This window comes from Chenopodium album, chromosome 19 (assembly GCF_948465745.1).
Source record: "Chenopodium album chromosome 19, dcCheAlbu1.1, whole genome shotgun sequence".
In the NCBI taxonomy this organism is placed as follows: domain Eukaryota; kingdom Viridiplantae; phylum Streptophyta; class Magnoliopsida; order Caryophyllales; family Amaranthaceae; genus Chenopodium; species Chenopodium album.
The window spans coordinates 17,607,951-17,626,609 of NC_137852.1; the positions used below are offsets into that span (position 1 = coordinate 17,607,951).

At 35.5% G+C, this 18,659-nt stretch overlaps 2 protein-coding genes across 2 annotated transcripts; one reads left to right on the forward strand and one right to left on the reverse strand.

Moving 5' to 3' along the window:
- Window positions 1–7,017: 7,017 nt before the first annotated feature.
- LOC145594127 (protein FAR-RED IMPAIRED RESPONSE 1-like) lies at window positions 7,018–9,348 on the reverse strand. Its single transcript, XM_081650461.1, has 2 exons — window positions 8,039–9,348; window positions 7,018–7,492 (listed from the first exon to the last, which is right to left on the reverse strand). The coding sequence occupies exons 1-2, from the start codon at window positions 9,346–9,348 to the stop codon at window positions 7,018–7,020; spliced, it is 1,785 nt and encodes a 594-aa protein (XP_081506587.1).
- Window positions 9,349–13,074: 3,726 nt separating this feature from the next.
- Window positions 13,075–13,779, forward strand: LOC145594128 (uncharacterized). The gene has a single exon (XM_081650462.1). The coding sequence runs from the start codon at window positions 13,075–13,077 to the stop codon at window positions 13,777–13,779; it is 705 nt and encodes a 234-aa protein (XP_081506588.1).
- Window positions 13,780–18,659: the final 4,880 nt, after the last annotated feature.

Genomic DNA, 18,659 nt, shown 5'->3' on the forward strand with positions numbered 1-18,659 from the left:
GACAGTAACCGTCTCTTAAGAAAAGTTGTAAGTTGTTGTTGAGTGTTCGGTCTGTCGGGCTCTCTTTTGGTTGATTAGAATTCTTTGATAAGTTTATAATGGATTTGTTTTTTTGGTGGCAGACGCTTCCTAAGCGTATGGCCAGGGAGGTGAAGCAGTTATGGACTAGACATAGGTTTCAACCGGGAGTTTTGTACTTCCAACGGGGTACAGAGAACAGAAAATTCTCTGTTAGTGTGAAGGAACGGATAAGGAGCACCGGTGAACTTGAAACTGCTCTGTGTGAGGGGTGGAGCAGGTTTGCTAGCTCAAACAACTTGCAACTTGGAGACCGACTACGATTTGTGCTACAGGTGGTAGATGTTATCTTGTACCAGGTTCACATTTGGCGTGATGATGAAGAAATAACAGTTGTTGGCGCCAATTCCATTGATTATGCGCTCAACCCCGTTGAGATGCTTCATCAGCAAGATCCGTTCTTCCATTGCACGTTCACCAAAGGCTACGTTGACAAACCCGCAATCGTATGTTTTCACTTTTAATCTCTATTATTGTGATTCGATTCTATACTTATTTTCAATGTACCCTCAATTATGTCATTTAAAGTAGTGTGTGTTTTTTATTTGTCACCAACTTTGCCATTTTGGGTGTTTGTTTGTTAAGCTTGTTTATGGTTGTTAAGCTTGTTTATGATTTTAAGAGCTAAGGCATTTTGGTGCCTTTAATCTACTTATGTGTGTTAAACTCTTGGACTTAGGTTACCTAAATCATCCATTATTTTTCAAAATATATCTATGCCCTCGATTTAGGGACAATAATGGTGCTATATAACTCTCCTTATCCATAAAAGTGTGGAAAAATACATGAGATAAAAGAGCACATATTTAGGGATTAGAATAGAAAGATTTAAATTCATGACTTCATATTATGCTAGAAAGATAAAAAAAAACCCAAACATCAAAAGCAGAACTGTGATTGGAGTGGGCTGATAAGTAACAATGGGCTTATGTGAATTGTTGTCTATTTGTCAGCCCAATAGTGTAACTGGATTATATTTTTATTTGTCAGCCCAATAATGAAATGAAATTAACAAAGGAAAAAAAAGGAGATATAATTTAGCCATGAATCCATGATACTTTTTAGCCATGATATGAAATGATATGAAATTAACAAAGGAAAATAAAGGAGATATAATTTAGCCATGATAATCAATTTACTATGTTGGGCTACAATCTTTTTAGACTTTGAAGTGAAAACCAAAATCCAAATAAAGGAATGTTGATAAACTAATTGTGGTCTCCTCAAAGCTGAACTCAAGCATATAAATTCTAAAGTACAGCAAAATTTTGGGCCTACCCAAGCCCATGTGGACAGACCGAAGCCCAAGTCTGGGACTATGTGTCAGGAACTAAATTGATTTTTAATTTTTCTATAATTTTTTTTTTTTTGGTAAATATAATAGTATTATGTAAATCTATAGGTAATGGAACAATGTAAAACTATTTGAAAACAGTTTAATCTAATTTACTATGCTTAATAATGAAACTCCACCCAAAACAAAAGGTACTGATTCATGACCACACAAACTCAAGGCCCAAAAACAACTAATATAATAAGGCTTTAATCTAAGAACATTATATTTGGGCCAATTGGGCCTCATCATTATATATGTTAATTGGGATGGTCCACATTTAATAATAAAGCAGAACTAGCATTTTATTCTATATTATTGTGACAGAATTAGTATAATGGCCAAGTGGAATGGTCTTTTGACATAACTTGATTGTTACTATAGGCCATTATGATTGAGTAAACTAGCTATATTAATAAAAACAGGCTTTAATCACCAACAAATTTTTTTTTTTTTGTTTTTTTTTAAAAAAAATTGGTCCACAACAGGCCCATGAATTGGGCTGGGCTATATGTTAGTATTGTTTTATGTAATTATTTCATTTCATTGATTTTCATTTGTGACTACTTTGATTTCAATTCATTAGTTTTCATTTGTCACTACTTTGATTTCATTTCATTAATTTAGAGCAGCTTGAATAAGCCTTTGGAATTGTGTTTTATATGCAGAACATTCCTTTGGACTTCGCTCGAGAATATTTTCACGGAGTTAAGGACCAGACTCCAGTTATCCTGTATTTGGAAGGTAAAACTTGGGACGTGAAAATGAGGATTGTGTACAAGAGATGCAGCAACAACAGCAAGAACAACAGCGGGGCTAGCAACAGCACCAGAAACCGCTACAACAACAAAATCATCACCAAATGCGAGATCAAGCATGGGATGCGTAAAGTCGCTGACGCTGTGAAGATTGAAGAAGGTGAGAAAGCTGTGGTTGAGTTGGCAGATATCAATCCCATCTACATGGTCATGTTCTTCAGTTGATCTTTGATGTTTCACATATGCGGGTAGCATTCGCAGTATTTTGGGTTTCAAAAACTTATGTTAATCATCTGTGTGTTGTTGGACTTTTGTTTTATTAGATTTTCGAAACTATGTTAACTACTACTAGACTTGTTACAAACTGTAGGGTTGCACCACTTTTGATCTCCTTAATCTTACTTTTGGTCATGTAATATAAACTCTTGATGTAAGGAGTATTGATCTGATATGTTGTGGTGCAGTATTTTGTGGTAACTTGCTTTAACTTGCTTTACTACTTAAAATAGAATTGAAAATAACACAATTGTAACTGTTTTTATATGTTGCTTTCATTAGCATCACTTTTGCTTTAACAAAAAAACACAAAATATTTACAATTATAAAATGTCAATTTGCCCCATCAAATTTGGCCCATATTCAAAATTGGCCCATATATGCCCCCCATTATATATGCCCTATTATTGGCCCATATGCAAAATATTTAAGATAATGGGGCATATATAATGGGCCCTATTAGGGCCATTACATTTAGGGCCATTTTGTAAATTGTATTTTAATAAAAACTTATAAATTAGCCCATTATGATTATGTCATCCTATTAGGGCCATTACATTTGGGCCTTTTTGTAAAATGAGTTTAAATAAAAAAATAATAAAGGTTGGGCCCATTATGAATATGGCTAATTGGAAAGCTATTAGGGCCATTACATTTGGGCCATTTTGTAAAATGAGTAAAATAAGTTTAAATAAGAACTTATAAAGGTTGGGCCCATTATGATTATGCCATATGGCTAATTGGAAAGCTATTAGGGCCATTACATTTGGGCCTTTGTGTAAAATGAGTTTAAATAAAAAAATTATAATAGTTGGTCCCATTATGAATATGGCTAATTGGAAAGCTATTAGCGCCATTACATTTGGGCCATTTTGTAAAATGAGTAAAATGAGTTTAAATAAGAACTTATAAAGGATATTGTTATGTTGTTGTTGTGAATGAGAAGAGCAAGTGCTGTATTTATAGCTAAATGCACTGGTGAAAGGTAGTATTGTTGAGCCAAACATTCTTCTTTATTTTTTTTTATTTTTTTTTTTTATGTTTTTTCTAATCAAGTATAAGTGTAGAAGTGCATTATTGGCAAAGTATCTTTTTTTTTACTTGTACAATTTTGAGTGGGTTTGTTGTTAGTGTTATTTTATAGTGCACGTTTTCCTTTCTTTTTCCTGTTTCCTTGCTTCTTTTCATTAAGACTCCTAGTCATACGAAATATCTTGCACTCAATTTGTTGTTTGTTGTCAATCAATACCTGATTATTTTCATTTAGAGACGTATACCACCTTATTGTATGTGTAAACACAACCTTATTTTGATCAACCTTAGATGCGCGTGGTCCCCCAACATTAATTATGTCTGTCAGACCGAAGATTGATGCTTGTTGGCAATTGTAAGCCACTACTGAAAACCACAGGAATCTAAAGTCTATTTTCTCAATTGCCCAATTGTAAGCTTAATTCATTATATCAAACCCGTTTCTGATTACATATATTTGTGCTTTAGTATAATGAACGCTTAGTGTCTCATCTTAACTAAATGCAAGCAATTAATAAGAACTGTGCAATTATATATTTTAATTTCAGTTTTCATTAGTAATAAACACAACCATTATGAAGTTAGAGTTATTTTAAAGACAAGCAGTTAGAAAAGTATAGTATTGCAACATTAAAGATAAAAACGGAATTGCAAAGCAAAAATAAATAGATTGCTCTTTCTAACAATATTTAAATTACATTAATTTTAAAATACACAGAAAGTAATGTCGGCTAATTTGCGAGAGCATCTAAATTACAAATTCTTGAAATCATACCAATGCTTTTCATATTGGCACATTTTTCCCAAGTTATTTGTAGGAGATTGGTTTTTCTGTAAAAACCATCTCGTTGGCTTCAACACGAAACTTGGGTGCTATTTAGGTGTCTAATTGTCAATATTTATATGGAATATTTTATTGACAAACTACCTAAATAGCTATTAACGAATTCTAATACATTGCGTCACCCACGTAGTGAATTCAACTGAAGATAACGTAGTTGTATTGAAGATTATTATTAGGGAATACATTACCATTAACTTTTGATTCCCTTATTTAACATTAACTTTGGTGTTGATTTTTAGTAGTTTGATATATGGAATGGTATTTTGAGGTAAGCTGGAATTTTTTTTTGGTTGATGAAAGGAAGTTGAAAGCTAATATGATATTGTATTATTTTTCGAAGCATTTTGTGACTTAGGTGAATTGATGGATATACATAAGATTTATACTTGGTAGAGGATTTTTTTTTGGTAGAGGATATGCGTAAGATTTATATTTGGTAGTTGTGATAAAAGCATTAGTTCTATATTTATACTAATAATGTATATATATTTTTTTTCATTTTTTTCCTTTTTTTGTGGCTTTATTTAAAAGCTGCTTGGTGCACATGGCTATAGGATAATGATGAATTATGAAGAGTTGTATATGTGGATGTAATTATATCTAAGTGGAATCCTATGTCTCTAAGTTTCATCGCTTTTATTCGGTTTCATTTGTCTTCTTATGAGGCTTTATATTCCTTCCTATCTACCCCCTTTCTCCAATTTCTGTTTGCGTGAGTCAGTGCCATGTTCGTAGATCAACTCTTATGGAATGGTTTCAACTTTCAAATCTTGAGATTGTAGTGTTCAAGGCTTGTTTAAAAGCGTGTACGTAGTAATTAAGTTTATTTGGAGTGTTAAGTACAACAACTCTCAGGTCACTTTAAAAATACCACTAAGTACTCCCATTTTGATTATAAACAATTTTCTTAAATTATATTAGTAGTATAAAAAGCTTTTCGAATTGAGTTGGGCCGATTGATGCTTGGACTAATGAAGTTCATTAATATTGAAATTGTTTGTAATAAGAAATGGAAATAAATTTGATGTGAATTGTTTCAAATATGAGATATAATAAATGAAATATGTAGATGAAGTATGTTTTATCATATAGAGAGGAGTTAGCGAGACTGAAATATTAAAGTGATCATTGACACTGAAATTAGATGATATTCAAATCAACTACGAGTACAAAGTAATATTTAAATCAAATACAATTAAGCTAGCCTGTCAATCTAATCATTTTTTTTATTATCAATTTATTTATTATCAATTTTTTTATTAGAGGGGTATATATATAATTAAGTTTTTTTTATTAGAGGTGTATATAATCAAGTTTTTTTTTAATTATAAAAATAATAAAACCTTAAATTGTTCATAAGATCGAATCAACTTAATTATATATAAAGCAGTGGCCCATTGAAAGACTTGGCCCAACTTGTGATCATCATTAAATTGATTATCAGCATAATTGCATAAAGTAGTGGCCCATTGAAAGACTTGGCCCAACTTCAAAAAAGGCCATATTTACAGAAATGCTTGTAAATTGAAACACAAATACAGACCATGTTTAAACAAATGTTGAAAATTCATTATGCCCATTAATGGACACAAAGCCCATGTGGCCAACAGATTAAAACTCAAATGAATGGGTTGGAGACGACACATCAACCACACATTTATATCGTTTTCTTTTCACGACGGTATCTCCATCCTTTGTTGCGCGCTTCTTTTTTCCATTACTGCCATTAATGGATGTAGCAGCCTCCCTACTTTTTTTGGTCTGATATAAGAGACAACAAAATCATAAACCCCAAAATATAAGACAACAAAACCATAAACCCCAATACACACACATAACAAAAACTAAAATAAGAGCCGCTAAAATAAACATAATAAACAAAAAATTAACAAAAAAACTTACTTGATTCTTGGGAAGCACATTGGGAACTTGTCCACGTGGAACATTTTTCTTGTTAACACCCTGTTTACATTTAGGCAATTTGAAACCTGTCTCTGCCAACGACTTGTTCCTATTGCCCTTAGGCCGACCCCGTGGCCTCTTCAAAATCTTTGGATCCTTCATGGTGGTTGTTTTGTGGGACTGAAAACATACCTCCATCACCGAAGGGATATCTGATCCCGCAACCTCATGCTCTATCACGAAAGCTGATGTAGGAGTACGACCATGTTGTCTCTGTTGACTATTAGATCCAATTTCAGAAGGTGGAGGTAATTCCGAACAATCAATTAATTGTTTGTTCCTAAACTTCTCCATGCTTTCCTTGACATCATTTTTTAACTTGGCTAAATTGTTCATAACAATTTCAACAGTTGCATCATCGGCCGTAGCTGCTTCGTCAAACACGGCCTCATACTCAGACAACATCAAGTTGAACCTCTTCACTTCAATGCTTTTGGTGGGGTCATGATATGGCACTACGACCCGAACATGCTTCCTTGGTACGTCTTTCCTCCACCGATCAAGGATGTACTTCTTTGGTAAATCATTCACATAATTTTGATCAAGTACCCGAATGGAGTGCTTGCAAAGAATGCCAAATGTTTCAAACTTGCAACAGTCACATTTTACTTCTTTTGTGACACAATTAAATTTCACAGAGTACATCCTTCTCATCTCTGTCAGTTTTTCCTCGCTACTACCTTCTGGAACAATCCAGACCCTGTCTTCCATCACATACTCCCAATTAGTTTCATCTAATTGTCGATGAAAGTGATGAACAACGTACAACATTCGTGCACACTCCTGTTGCACTTCTTGAAATTTTGCATCGGTATATAGTTTTGGAATAACTTTTCAACCCTAAAACCACTTACTAGCCTCCTCACATACTTCATCCCCTTGTCATCTACAATTGTTTCATCTTCAACACCCTTCTCCAAAGCTTTGCAATACTGTTGTTGAAATTCAAATAGTTTGGTTTTCCTTGTAACAAAACCATCAAAAAAACTATTAATGCTTTCCACCCGTTTGGTAGTCTTCATACCTGCCCAAAAATACTCTTTCATGAAGGCTGGCACCCACATGTGTCTCTCATCGTACAAACCCTCTAACCAATCATTTCCTACGAGGTCATACTCTTTCATTAAAGCACACCAACTACTTTCAAACTCTTTCGCCGTAAAGCTCTCGTAAATGACGGCCTTCAACGGATTTTTGAATTCGTTGTATCTGCTCAAACATTACAAATATTACTAAAACCATAACATCATTGGAATACAACAAGGGATTTTTGAAGTCGTTGTATCTATGCTCTATGTTTATTTCTTTTTAAATTCATGATGAGTAACCTGGGCGAGCTCTTTTTAAATTTCAAAGGCATGTTAAATAAATCTAATCCAAAAAAATGTACTTAGATAAATTCCGTCAAATTTCAGTTGTAACAAAATAAATATGTAGTTAGAAATGTAGTCTACTCCGTCAAATTTCAATTGTAACAAAATAAAAACATTTCTTTCTACTTTCTGGTTCATTTCTGTTAACAAAAACAACTGTCAGGTTACTCCTCATGAGCCTCTCATTTAAATATTATGACAAATTAAAATCTACCAAGTTTAATAATGATTTAACTCTAACTCAACACTATAGCAAATTATGAACCTAGGAGCTCTCACAAGAGACAATACATACAACTAAGTTACCTGTAGGAATAAGCAATTTATAACTAAACTAATAGACATTAAAACATAGACAAACACGTATTGCTGAACAACTTACAGCTCTAGCTTCCCAAGTTTCTCTGGCAGTTTCTTTATAATATGCCAAATGCACCATCTATGCCTACAACCGGGCATAACTTCAGCTAATGCTCTACGCATTGCAGGTGCTTGATCAGTGAGTATTGCCTGAGGAGCTTTGTTGTTCATGGCCAGCAACCATTGCTCAAAAACCCATATATAAGTCTCTGTGGTTTCATGAGAGACAAGAGCACATCCAAGGAGGATGGATTGGCCGTGATGGTTGACCCCCACAAAATTAGCAAATGGCAACTCGTACTTGTTAGTCAAATAAGTTGCATCAAAACACACCGCATCGCCAAAATCCTCGTAACCAACACGACTACGAGCATCAACCCACATAACGTCTTTCAATCGACCCTCTTCATCTAACCGACTAGCATGATAAAAATTTTGGTTGTCCCGTTGCATGTATTCAAAATACCTCATCATGGCGGCAGCATCTCCACCTTGCATTTTAAGCCTCCTTTCCTTGTACACCTCATGTTGGAGGTCCTTAACACTTGGCATGTTTTCAACACCCCTTTTATCCACAGCTAAGCAACCATGGATCTTTCTAACAGGAACCCCTTCCCCAAAATAATTGGCTAACCTCCTCTTCACTATAGCGGTGTACTTCTTCATACGATATTCTTTGACTAATTTAGACAAATTAGGGTTTACCTCATGCACATGATTCAACTCAACCTTTCTAACCTCCCAAGAACCTTTTGCAGTAACACCAGCATATAACATTGCAAGGCAAAAGCATTTCTTGGACTTCCTTTTCCCACGGGCAAGCTCATCCTCACCAATTACACCATTCACAACACCTCCAGTGCCACCCTCACTCATGGCCTTCGCCCATTTGTTTGCTTCCCTTCTGGCCCTGAGGTTAGGTGGACCCCAACACTCACACCTCCATGTACATTGAAGCTTTACATTCTTATCTTTCTTAGATGAAGACCACTGACACCTAGTCACCCCAAAACCTACTTGTTCAGCATACTCTTTGTAATACCTTTCAACATCTTCCCAGTTTTTGAAAATCATACCTACCTTTGGAGGCTCTAACTCAAGGACACCCCTATTACTAGAATGTATGGTGTCAATTGTATGAGTAGTACCAATGGGTGATGACATGACAGCAGTGCAAGTTTCTACAGAATCTGGAACTAGTGAAGTTCCGCTCTGGGGAGCAATGCATTTATTTTCATCAATCGGAACCAATGGGGATGTACTAGGACTGCTGCACAACTCAGTTTGCATAAACGCAATAGAATCACTATGTTCCCCATCAATTGCATCCATTTAATCCTACAATCACAGATTGAAAACCATAACTAACCCAGAAAAATAAAATGAAATCCACACTACAGACCAAACAACAATTGCATCCAAGCAAACTTAAACACAACCACACTAAAATGGAGTGCAACATAAAACAAAAATTCAATGCAAACTCAACTCCTTTATACACCAATTCATTGTGTAATTGCAAAGGAGTGCAGGACAAAAACGAAGGCATCATCAAACAAAATTTCAATGCAAGCAAATTAAAGCAATCAAAGACATGACACACCAATTAAATGTTCTACAGTAAGAGCCATTCCTGAAAGAAGGCAATTGGATTGACCTGATAGCCAGAAACTGATGCTAGATTGAACTCAAACATTTCAGAAGATAGCTGCAGTTGTTGTAAGAGTGCAAATGAAATTTCATGCTTATCTCTTTCCATACACTTACAATGTCCACAAGCATCTAAAAACTTCTGAAAATGAGTATCCATCTTCAAGCAAAATAATACTTCATAAGTGCAAACAAGAAACTCATATGACTGAAAGTCACTATACACAAGAGTACAAGACAATGTTGTGTTTTGGGAAATCTTGTCATTCTATATAATGTAAGATAGCTCCACAAAAATTATTACAAAACTAAATCATACACCAACCAAAAACAAACCAAACCAAACCAAACTCCAGCCGAAATCACAATTAATTACAGCGATTAATCAACCAAACAACCCCAAAATCAGAAATTTCAAACTTCAATCCGACAAGTACACGCAAATATGTCCGACAAAATTTAAATAACAATAAACACTAACAATTTTGCAGCTAGCACAACAATATCAGCAATTACGCACCTTAAACAACGCCGACACTTACACCACAGGATATTCGCCGATCGTCGACCTAATAAAGACACCAGAACTACGGCTGTCGTCGAGGCCCCCTTTTTGTTTCCCCTGTTTTCGTGACTTAACCCTTCAAAACCTCAAGTTAACGACGTTAAACAAATAACTCTAAGCTCCCACTTGCCAACTCACCTAGCCTCATTAAAATAACAGATTTTATTGCAAACTAATGCCATTATTTACGCTTAATGCCATTTGAGTGACATTTGAAGTTACTCATGATGAGTAACCTGGGCGAGCTCAAAAATTTATACTTAATAGCAAAAAGTGGATTACAAATAAATTAACAACAAAATGTAACACAACTTGTTTCCAATGGCAACAAATAAAAAAATACGTTATCATCTAGCAACAATATAATAGTTTAGACGACTTGTTTCTAATGGCAACAATTCAAGAATTCATTGCCTTTGTTTCCAAATCAATACAAATAAATATTTGTTGCTATAGTTTGTTACTATATGGCAACAAGACAAAAATATGATGTCATCTAGTAACAACTAGTAAGAAAATTGTGTTTTAAACAGCAACAAATCAAAAACATGCAGCCATTAATTATTAAAAAACTAAAGCATAAAATTCGCTTTTAATTAGGTAATGAAAAAAATTATAATAGTTGCTATTTAGCAACGTTTTAAAAATCTGTTGCCAAACTTAGTTGCTAAAAAGCTTTTATTTTTGTAGTGCTATACCAAATTTGGTTAATAAAAATTCTCTCTCGAATGGAAAGAGCGCAACACCCCTCTCAACCACCGCTTATCACACCGGAGGTCTCTGACCAGGTGGCTAGGTCTAACAAAAAGCCAAAACGAAAAATTACTCATCAAAATTTTCAATAGAGATGAGAATCGAGATAATTCTGAGATGGAGATTGAGTCTTCAAACCCTCATCCCAGGGTTGTTGAACAAACAGACCATTGTTCCTAAATCTGTGCACAGGGAAGGGCATATACTCAATTGGAATCAATGGCAAATGGTAACTTCCATGTCTTTGATAATGATGAGGACGATGTATCTGATGATGATGTATCCCCAGAGGATGTGGTAGATAATGATAGGTGCCCTATCATTCTACTTACAAAGGAAGAGAAAAGAGCAATGCGTCGACCTTGGAGGAACACTCTCATCATTCGAATGTTTGATGGCAGTTTGGGATACATGGGTTTAATGAATAGGTTAAAGAGAAAATGGCAATTGAAAGGAGAAATGTCCCTCATTGACATAGGATGCAAGTATTTCATCGCTTGATTCAATAACCAAGAGGATTATAATTTTGTCTTGACTCAAGGTCCTTGGTTGATTGATGATAAATACCTTATAATCCGTAAATGGACTCCCAATTTTATCCCTGAAGAAGCTTCAATTAAAGTGTTAATAGCTTGGGTTCGTATCTCGAACTTATCTGTGAAATACTTTGACAAAGAATTCCTTAAGAAAATAGGAGCAAGAATGGACAAAGTGATTAGGGTAGATAAGTCTACTGCATATGCTGAAAGAGGACAGTTTACAAGACTGAGTGTTGAGATTGATTTGTCAAAACCCCTGATCTCAAAGTTTTGGCTCAAAGGGAAGATTTGGAGAATCCAATATGAAGGGATTAAACTAATCTGTTACAAATGTGGTATGTTTTGGCATGTTGAAGATCAGTGTGCCTCGACAATTTCGAGTCAAGACATGATTGTTGATCAAGTTAACAATGTGATTGCTAATCAACAAGATGTAGGTGCTAGGAGATCGATTGAGAAGCATCCAAGGCCTGAAGAAGAGAACGATTTTGGTTCATGGATGTTGGTTAAAAAACCAGTCCGGAAAAGGAATCCAAGGGTAGATAAGCCACCACCGGAAACCACCAAAGATGGTGGGGCTACATCTACAAAAATCAAAATAAAAATGGGGCGCCAATCCAAATTTCAAAACAGAATTTTTCAAAATCTTTGGGGTTAAGATTTGATGCGCTAAGTGAGGAAGGAGTTGGGCAGCATAAGCAACAAGAAGATTTGGCCTTAGAAGATATGCACACAAAAGATATGGAAATTTTATCTTCGCATAGTTTAAGCAAAGATAATATCTTTGGTACAGCTATTAATCTTGGAGATAATTCTCAAAATAAACAAAAAGATATTAATTTCCAATTAGGAGTTAATAAATCCAGAAATTTGAATGCTCCAAAAAATAAAAAAGGAAATTCTACTAGTAAGAATATTTCTCAGAAAAATCCTACCAAAAAAAAAACTCCCTTGAAGCCCATTGAGAACGAGTTACCTACAATCTTTTCTACAGCTAGCAAAATTCGAAGGCTGTATCCTGGAAAAGAGAATTTGACGTTCGGTGAAGCCAACTCAACAGAAGCAAGTAATCAGAGGGCACTTCAAGAGGATATAATAGTTGTCAAAACAGAGGAAGCAGAGGAAGTGATACCTGTAAGTAGACATGGATTTGTTCAGCAGGGAGGTAATAACTCTCTCTATCCCTCCGGAGAAGACCCTCTTTGTGGGACAACCGATGGATTATCCTTACCTGACCATAGTAGACCCCCTGACTCATTTGATAGAAGTCCGGATGGAGACGTGGATATAACCAGTGCTGGAGCCACCAGAGTTAGTGTTGTACCTCCAAATTCCAGTTGAAATTAATCGAATTATTCGATTGATTGAAGAAGCTTAATTAAGTAACCCTTCTTTTTCACTTGATACAATGAATGCAAACCTAGCAAACTTGGCCTATAACTCACTGCCTATTTCTTGTTTATCCTGGAATGTACAAGGGAATTCATGTCTGCTTTAAAAGGAGATAGTTAGAGTTAATAAACCGAATGTGATTGCTCTTGTGGAACTCACATGGGAGGAGCTCCGGCGGAGAGAATAGCTAATGTTATTGGCAATAATGGCCACACTAGAGTTGATGCTCAAGGTTTTAGTGGTGGCATATGGGTGTATAGGAGAATAGAGTTAGTTACGGTCGAACCTATTCATAAGCACAATCCGTTTATTACTATGGAAATCAAGAGAGTGGATGGTATACCATGCTACTTTATAGCTGTATATGGCAGCCCTGACCCCTCGAAAAGACAGGAATTGTGGAGAGAGTTAAAAGATTATGCTGCAAATCATAATGTTCCTTGGATGTTGGCAAGGGACTTTAATGATACAAGATTTCGATGGGAAAGAAGCTTGTGCTGTGTTGAAACGTCTAGAAGAGCTGCTCGTTTTAATGAATGGGTAGAGGATGTGGGCTTACTAGAGATTGAGTTCAGTGGGGTTTCGCATACTTGGTCTAGAGGGAACTCGGTTGCAACTTGGAAGAGTGCAAGGCTTGATCGTGCCATTTGCAATGGAAAATGGAGTCTAAGATTCCCCAATGCTTCTGTAAAACATCTTCCAGCAATCCAATCGGATCATTGTCCAATAATTATTGCTCCAAACGGTTTTGCTCCCCTTTCAGAAATTAATCGGCCCTTTCACTTTCAAGCGGCGTGGATGACTCATGAGAATTTTCGAGATTTATTGAAAGCAAGTGGGATAAAGAGGCCCCCTCATGCCTAATCTTCACCAACTTGCTGCTGATTTGAAAGAGTGGAACAATTCGACTTTTCATAACATCTTCAAGAAGAAGTGCAACCTTATGGCACGCATAGCGGGTGTGCAACGAGCTCTTGCACTTCAAAAAGCAAGAGATTTAATAAAGCTCGAATCAAAGTTAAGGGTGGAACTTGATGAGGTACTTGCTCCAGAGGAATTGCTATGGTATCAAAAATCAAGAGTGGAATGGATTAAAGACGGTGATCGTAACACCACTTTCTTTCACCTTAGCACAATTGCTCATATATGGCGAAATAATATTGATGGTCAGTGGCTAATTGATTAAACGGAGGTACAAAATAATATTGTCAATTCTTTTACTACCTTATTCGAGAGTGAAGAATAACAGCCACATGAGGATTTGCCTCGTGACATCGTCCCAATGTTTACAAGCCACGACTGGAATAGCTTGACAAGGCCATTCGTGAAATTGATATGGTGATAAAGGAAATGGGTGCTCTTAAGGCACCGGGTCCGGATGGATTCCATTAGTTTTATTTTCGATAAAAATACCAATATTTCAAATGTACAAATTCAATTATAATTTTATTAAAAACATTATTAGATTATAATTCTCAAAAATTATCAAATAGATTAATTTATACTATAATATATACTAATCGGTTAAAATAATATACTTCACAATCTAACAAATCGTGTAAAGATTAAAAATTTATCTTAAATTCAATAAACAACCCGGGCATTGCACGGGGTACAAAACTAGTCCTATATATAAAGTGAAAGGGTCTTTTGGGTGATAAATTTCACTATCCCCAAATTATCACTCTCAAGTTGCGAAATTACTCTTACAGTTAAAATTTATAAATTATTTTCTTTTTTTTTTTAAAAATATTCCATCATAACTCCCCTTTAATAACCGCTCCACATAAATTTATATATTCAATTATTCTCACTCTCCATAAAAAAAATAAAACCATTCTTGAATCGATTAGTTTTTTTCATCTAATCTAGTATAGATAGATATTAAAAGACGTTTATTAAAATGTCTATGCGCCATGTAGCCTCTTCCAAATTATGCCACGTCACTTCACCAACAATTCATGACGCCACGTCACTTCACAAACATTTGACGACGCCATGTCACCTACCCAACATCTCCACATACCACACCATCACTAAATAAAAAAAATGAAGATAAGAGGATTTGAACCCCAAACCACTTACAACAAAATTGACTCTTTAGCCATCTAAGCTAAATATCAAACACGTTATAATTATGAAAAAGAAATATATATAACTTTAAACCATATGGTTTAATTATTATAAAAAAAAACACATATTCATTTCCTACTTCACTCTTTATTCCCTACTTCGTACTTCGCATATTAAAAAGCGCTCCTAAACCTCTTATTACACATATTACTATTTAACCATCTAAGCCAATATCAACTATGTTATTTTTATAGAAAAAAAATTCATATAAGTGCAAACTACAAGGTTCAATTAAAAAAAAATAAAAAAACTATATTTAAAGAATAACTCAATTTTGGTTTGACAATAACAATTGCAGTTTTGAAAAGCCTTCTAAAAAATTTATTATTTGTACGTCTACAACAGTAGCAACTCGGGACAACGTCTGGGGTCACTCACTAGTTTCATATATTGTACACACGTAGCGTGTATCTCTTAACTTGTTAAGAGCACTCACATCAGTGAGCATTTTTTTGCCCATGAGCAAAAATGGTGAGCAAATTTGTTAGAAATGGTTCCCCATCAATGAGCATATTGAAAAATGCTCATGAGCATTTCTCATTTTGCTCATCATATGAGCAAATTTGAGGATGAACAGTAACTACGTGGGGCCTAGCAACTCTCCAATGAGCAACTCTCTCCCTGTTAGCCTCTTCACCCAATCAACAAATGTTACCGTTTTCAAACGATAATTAAATTAAAACAGCTATTTTTTGGCCAATTTTGAATTAAAAAAAAAACAGCAACGATTGTAATTTTTTTTCTCTATACATAGAGATCCATTTTGACATATTTTTGTATAATTTCATAAATCACAAAAACACTCTATATTATTCTTACTCCCAAATTTTCTTAGAAATAAAAATTAGGAGAGAGAATGATGATCATTTTTTTTTTGCTCACTAGTGGGATTAAACATGGGCACGGGCCGTGCCCGTGCCGCCGCGGGCTGTGCCTGGCCGTGCCGGGGTGGTGCCCGTGCCGTGCCGTGCCGTGCCGGCTCCGCGGCGTGCCGTGCCGTGCCGTGCCTGGAATTGGCACACCCCAGCCCACGGCACGGCACGACCCACGTGCCTAGCGGGCCGTGCCGGGCCGGGCCGCGGGCCAAACCGTGCCGTTTTTAATTTTTTTTTTTTTTTTTTTTTTTTTTAAAAAAAAAAAATAAATGTTAAAAAAAAACGAATTAAAAACAAAAATGCATATAATAAAAAAAAAATACTAGTGCGATAATCCGAAAACACAAAAAATTGAAGAATAACTTATTTTATTATATGACGGTAGCCGACTAGCCGGTACGAATATACGATAATTCAATAATACAAAATTACAAAATAAGTAATGATAATTAAAAATCGTACAATAGTGTATGAATATTGAATAACTTCATTTATTATACGGAATACGAAGTTCGATAATACAAAAAGAATACAATAGTGTATAATGTAAATATGTAATCATGTAATTATTATTGGTCGTCTTCGTCTTCGCCTTCGTCTTCATCTTCGTCTTCGTCTCCTAGAGGTTCAAGTTCATCCGCCAATTGAGTGGATTGAGAACTAAAAGAAGTCGACGTTCCTTCATCGTCGTCGTTTTGTGCATAAGTACGATCTTGAGAACGAGTTTCGGCATCCAACCAATCCTTGAAGCAAACACACATTTCAAGTGTTTCGGGTTTTAGTCTTGTTCTTCTATCGTCTAGAACTCTTCCCGACGCACTAAAAGCTCTTTCGGAAGCAACGGAGGAGACTTGGATAGCAAAAATATCACGAGCCATTGACGACAAAATTGGATGTTTCACGGCTTGTGATTTCCACCAATCGAGGATGTCGAGGCCAAACTTCTCTTCATCGTCCATGCCTTTCATGAAGTCGTAACTTAAGTACATTTGCAACTCCGAAACATCGCTTTGAGTTCTCCTAGATGATGATGATTCTGTACCTGAATACTTAGACATCAAGTTAGCAGCTTGTGCAAATAAACCTTTGGTCCGTTTACTTACATTTTTGGATGTTTGAGAAGGGGCAAATCGAGACACGGTTCCATATTTACTTTCATAAACATTATATAAATTAAAAAACTCATCTGTCACCTTATTCTTAAAAGTTTCAACATCATCTTCAAAATTCATGTTACTATAATAAATATCAATTAATAAAAAGGTGCCATCATATTTTTGTCTAGGATCTAAAATGGAAGCAAAAATATAAATCATAGGAATATCGGTGTAATATTTACGCCATTTATCCTCCATGGATGGAAGATATCCACGATAAACATGTTGTGATCGGTGTTCCGCAAAAAGTTGTGCAAGTAAACATGCATTGCTAAGAAAAGAATGAGCACAAGGATTATATACAGAAGAAAAACAATGTGTCATACCATATCGTAATTGTAAAAACTGCATATATTTTTCACAATTAGCCCAATCATCTTCAAGTAAAGCATTTTGTGGATATTTCATATTATAAAAAAGTGTTAAATGAACCTTGTACTCGATTGCCCGACTCAACATTTCATAGGTGGAGTTCCACCTAGTTGGACAATCCGGTGCTATTTTTATGGTTTTAATCCGTTGTTGCCTGCAAAAACCTTTCCATTCTTGATATCTCATGTTAGAGCTATTAATAGTGCAAATAGCACTCCGTATTTTGTGATAAAATGGACCAATTGCTTGTGTTCCATCCTTCACACACAAGTTAAGAACATGACAAATGCATCTAACATGAAGTGCATCTCCATCTAATATAACATCGTTCAATTGGGATTTGACCAAATTCGCACTATATGTCATAGAAGTTGCATTATCGAAAGTCATAGACATGATTTTATCCCTAAGACTATATGCATCAATGGCTTCCATTAAATGATGTGAAATGTTAAGACCGGTATGAGGGTATTCAAGCATTTTGAAATGAATGATGCGTTTTTGTAACATCCACTCATTATCTAACCAATGACAAGTAACACATAAATAGTGAAGTCCGTACCCACTATCCCATGCATCGGCGGTTAAAGAAACTCTACTAGGAAGATTAGCTAATTCATTTACTAATCTCAATTTGTACTCTAGATAAGTCTTCATGGCAGCAGATCGGACGGTTTTTCGGGAGATTTTTTTGTGTTTTGGTTGTAGTGCTCGGTTAATATAGTTGTTGAAGGCATCATTTTCGGCGAAAAGAAAAGGTTGTTCTGCATGTACAATTATTCTCCCAAGTTCATCCCTATCTCTCTCGTAATTGTAAATGAAACCTTGTGGATGGAATTGAGAAATTTTAGGTTGGGTTGGATCACTAGATGGTCCACCACATTTTTTTGTATGTCTACTAAGGTGTCCCGTCCCTCCCTTGGTATCGGCCGAGAAAATTTTACCACAAGTCCGACACTTGCATTTTTTTCCATCTTTACTTAATTGATAATGTGCCCAAACTTCACTCTTTCTTTTGGTTTGAGCAAAATCCTCTTCGGTACACCACTCTAATATGTTAGGATTTTGGGTGTTGGGCATGTGAGTGGATGGTTCACTCGACCCGGAAGCTTGTGTTTGGCTACCTTGGGAAGGAGGAGGAGGAGGAGGAGGAAAAGGAAATTCATATTGTTGATATTGGGTTTGTTGAAATTGGGTCCAAGGAGCC

Coding starts and splice junctions, on each gene's coding strand:
- LOC145594127 (XM_081650461.1), bottom strand. CDS start 9,348: ATGGATGCAATTGATGGGGAACATAGTGATTCTATTGCGTTTATGCAA. Junction 7,493..8,038: donor AAACTTGGGAAGCTAGAGCT/GTAAGTTGTTCA, acceptor ATGTTTGAGCAG/ATACAACGAATTCAAAAATC.
- LOC145594128 (XM_081650462.1), top strand. CDS start 13,075: ATGGGAGGAGCTCCGGCGGAGAGAATAGCTAATGTTATTGGCAATAAT.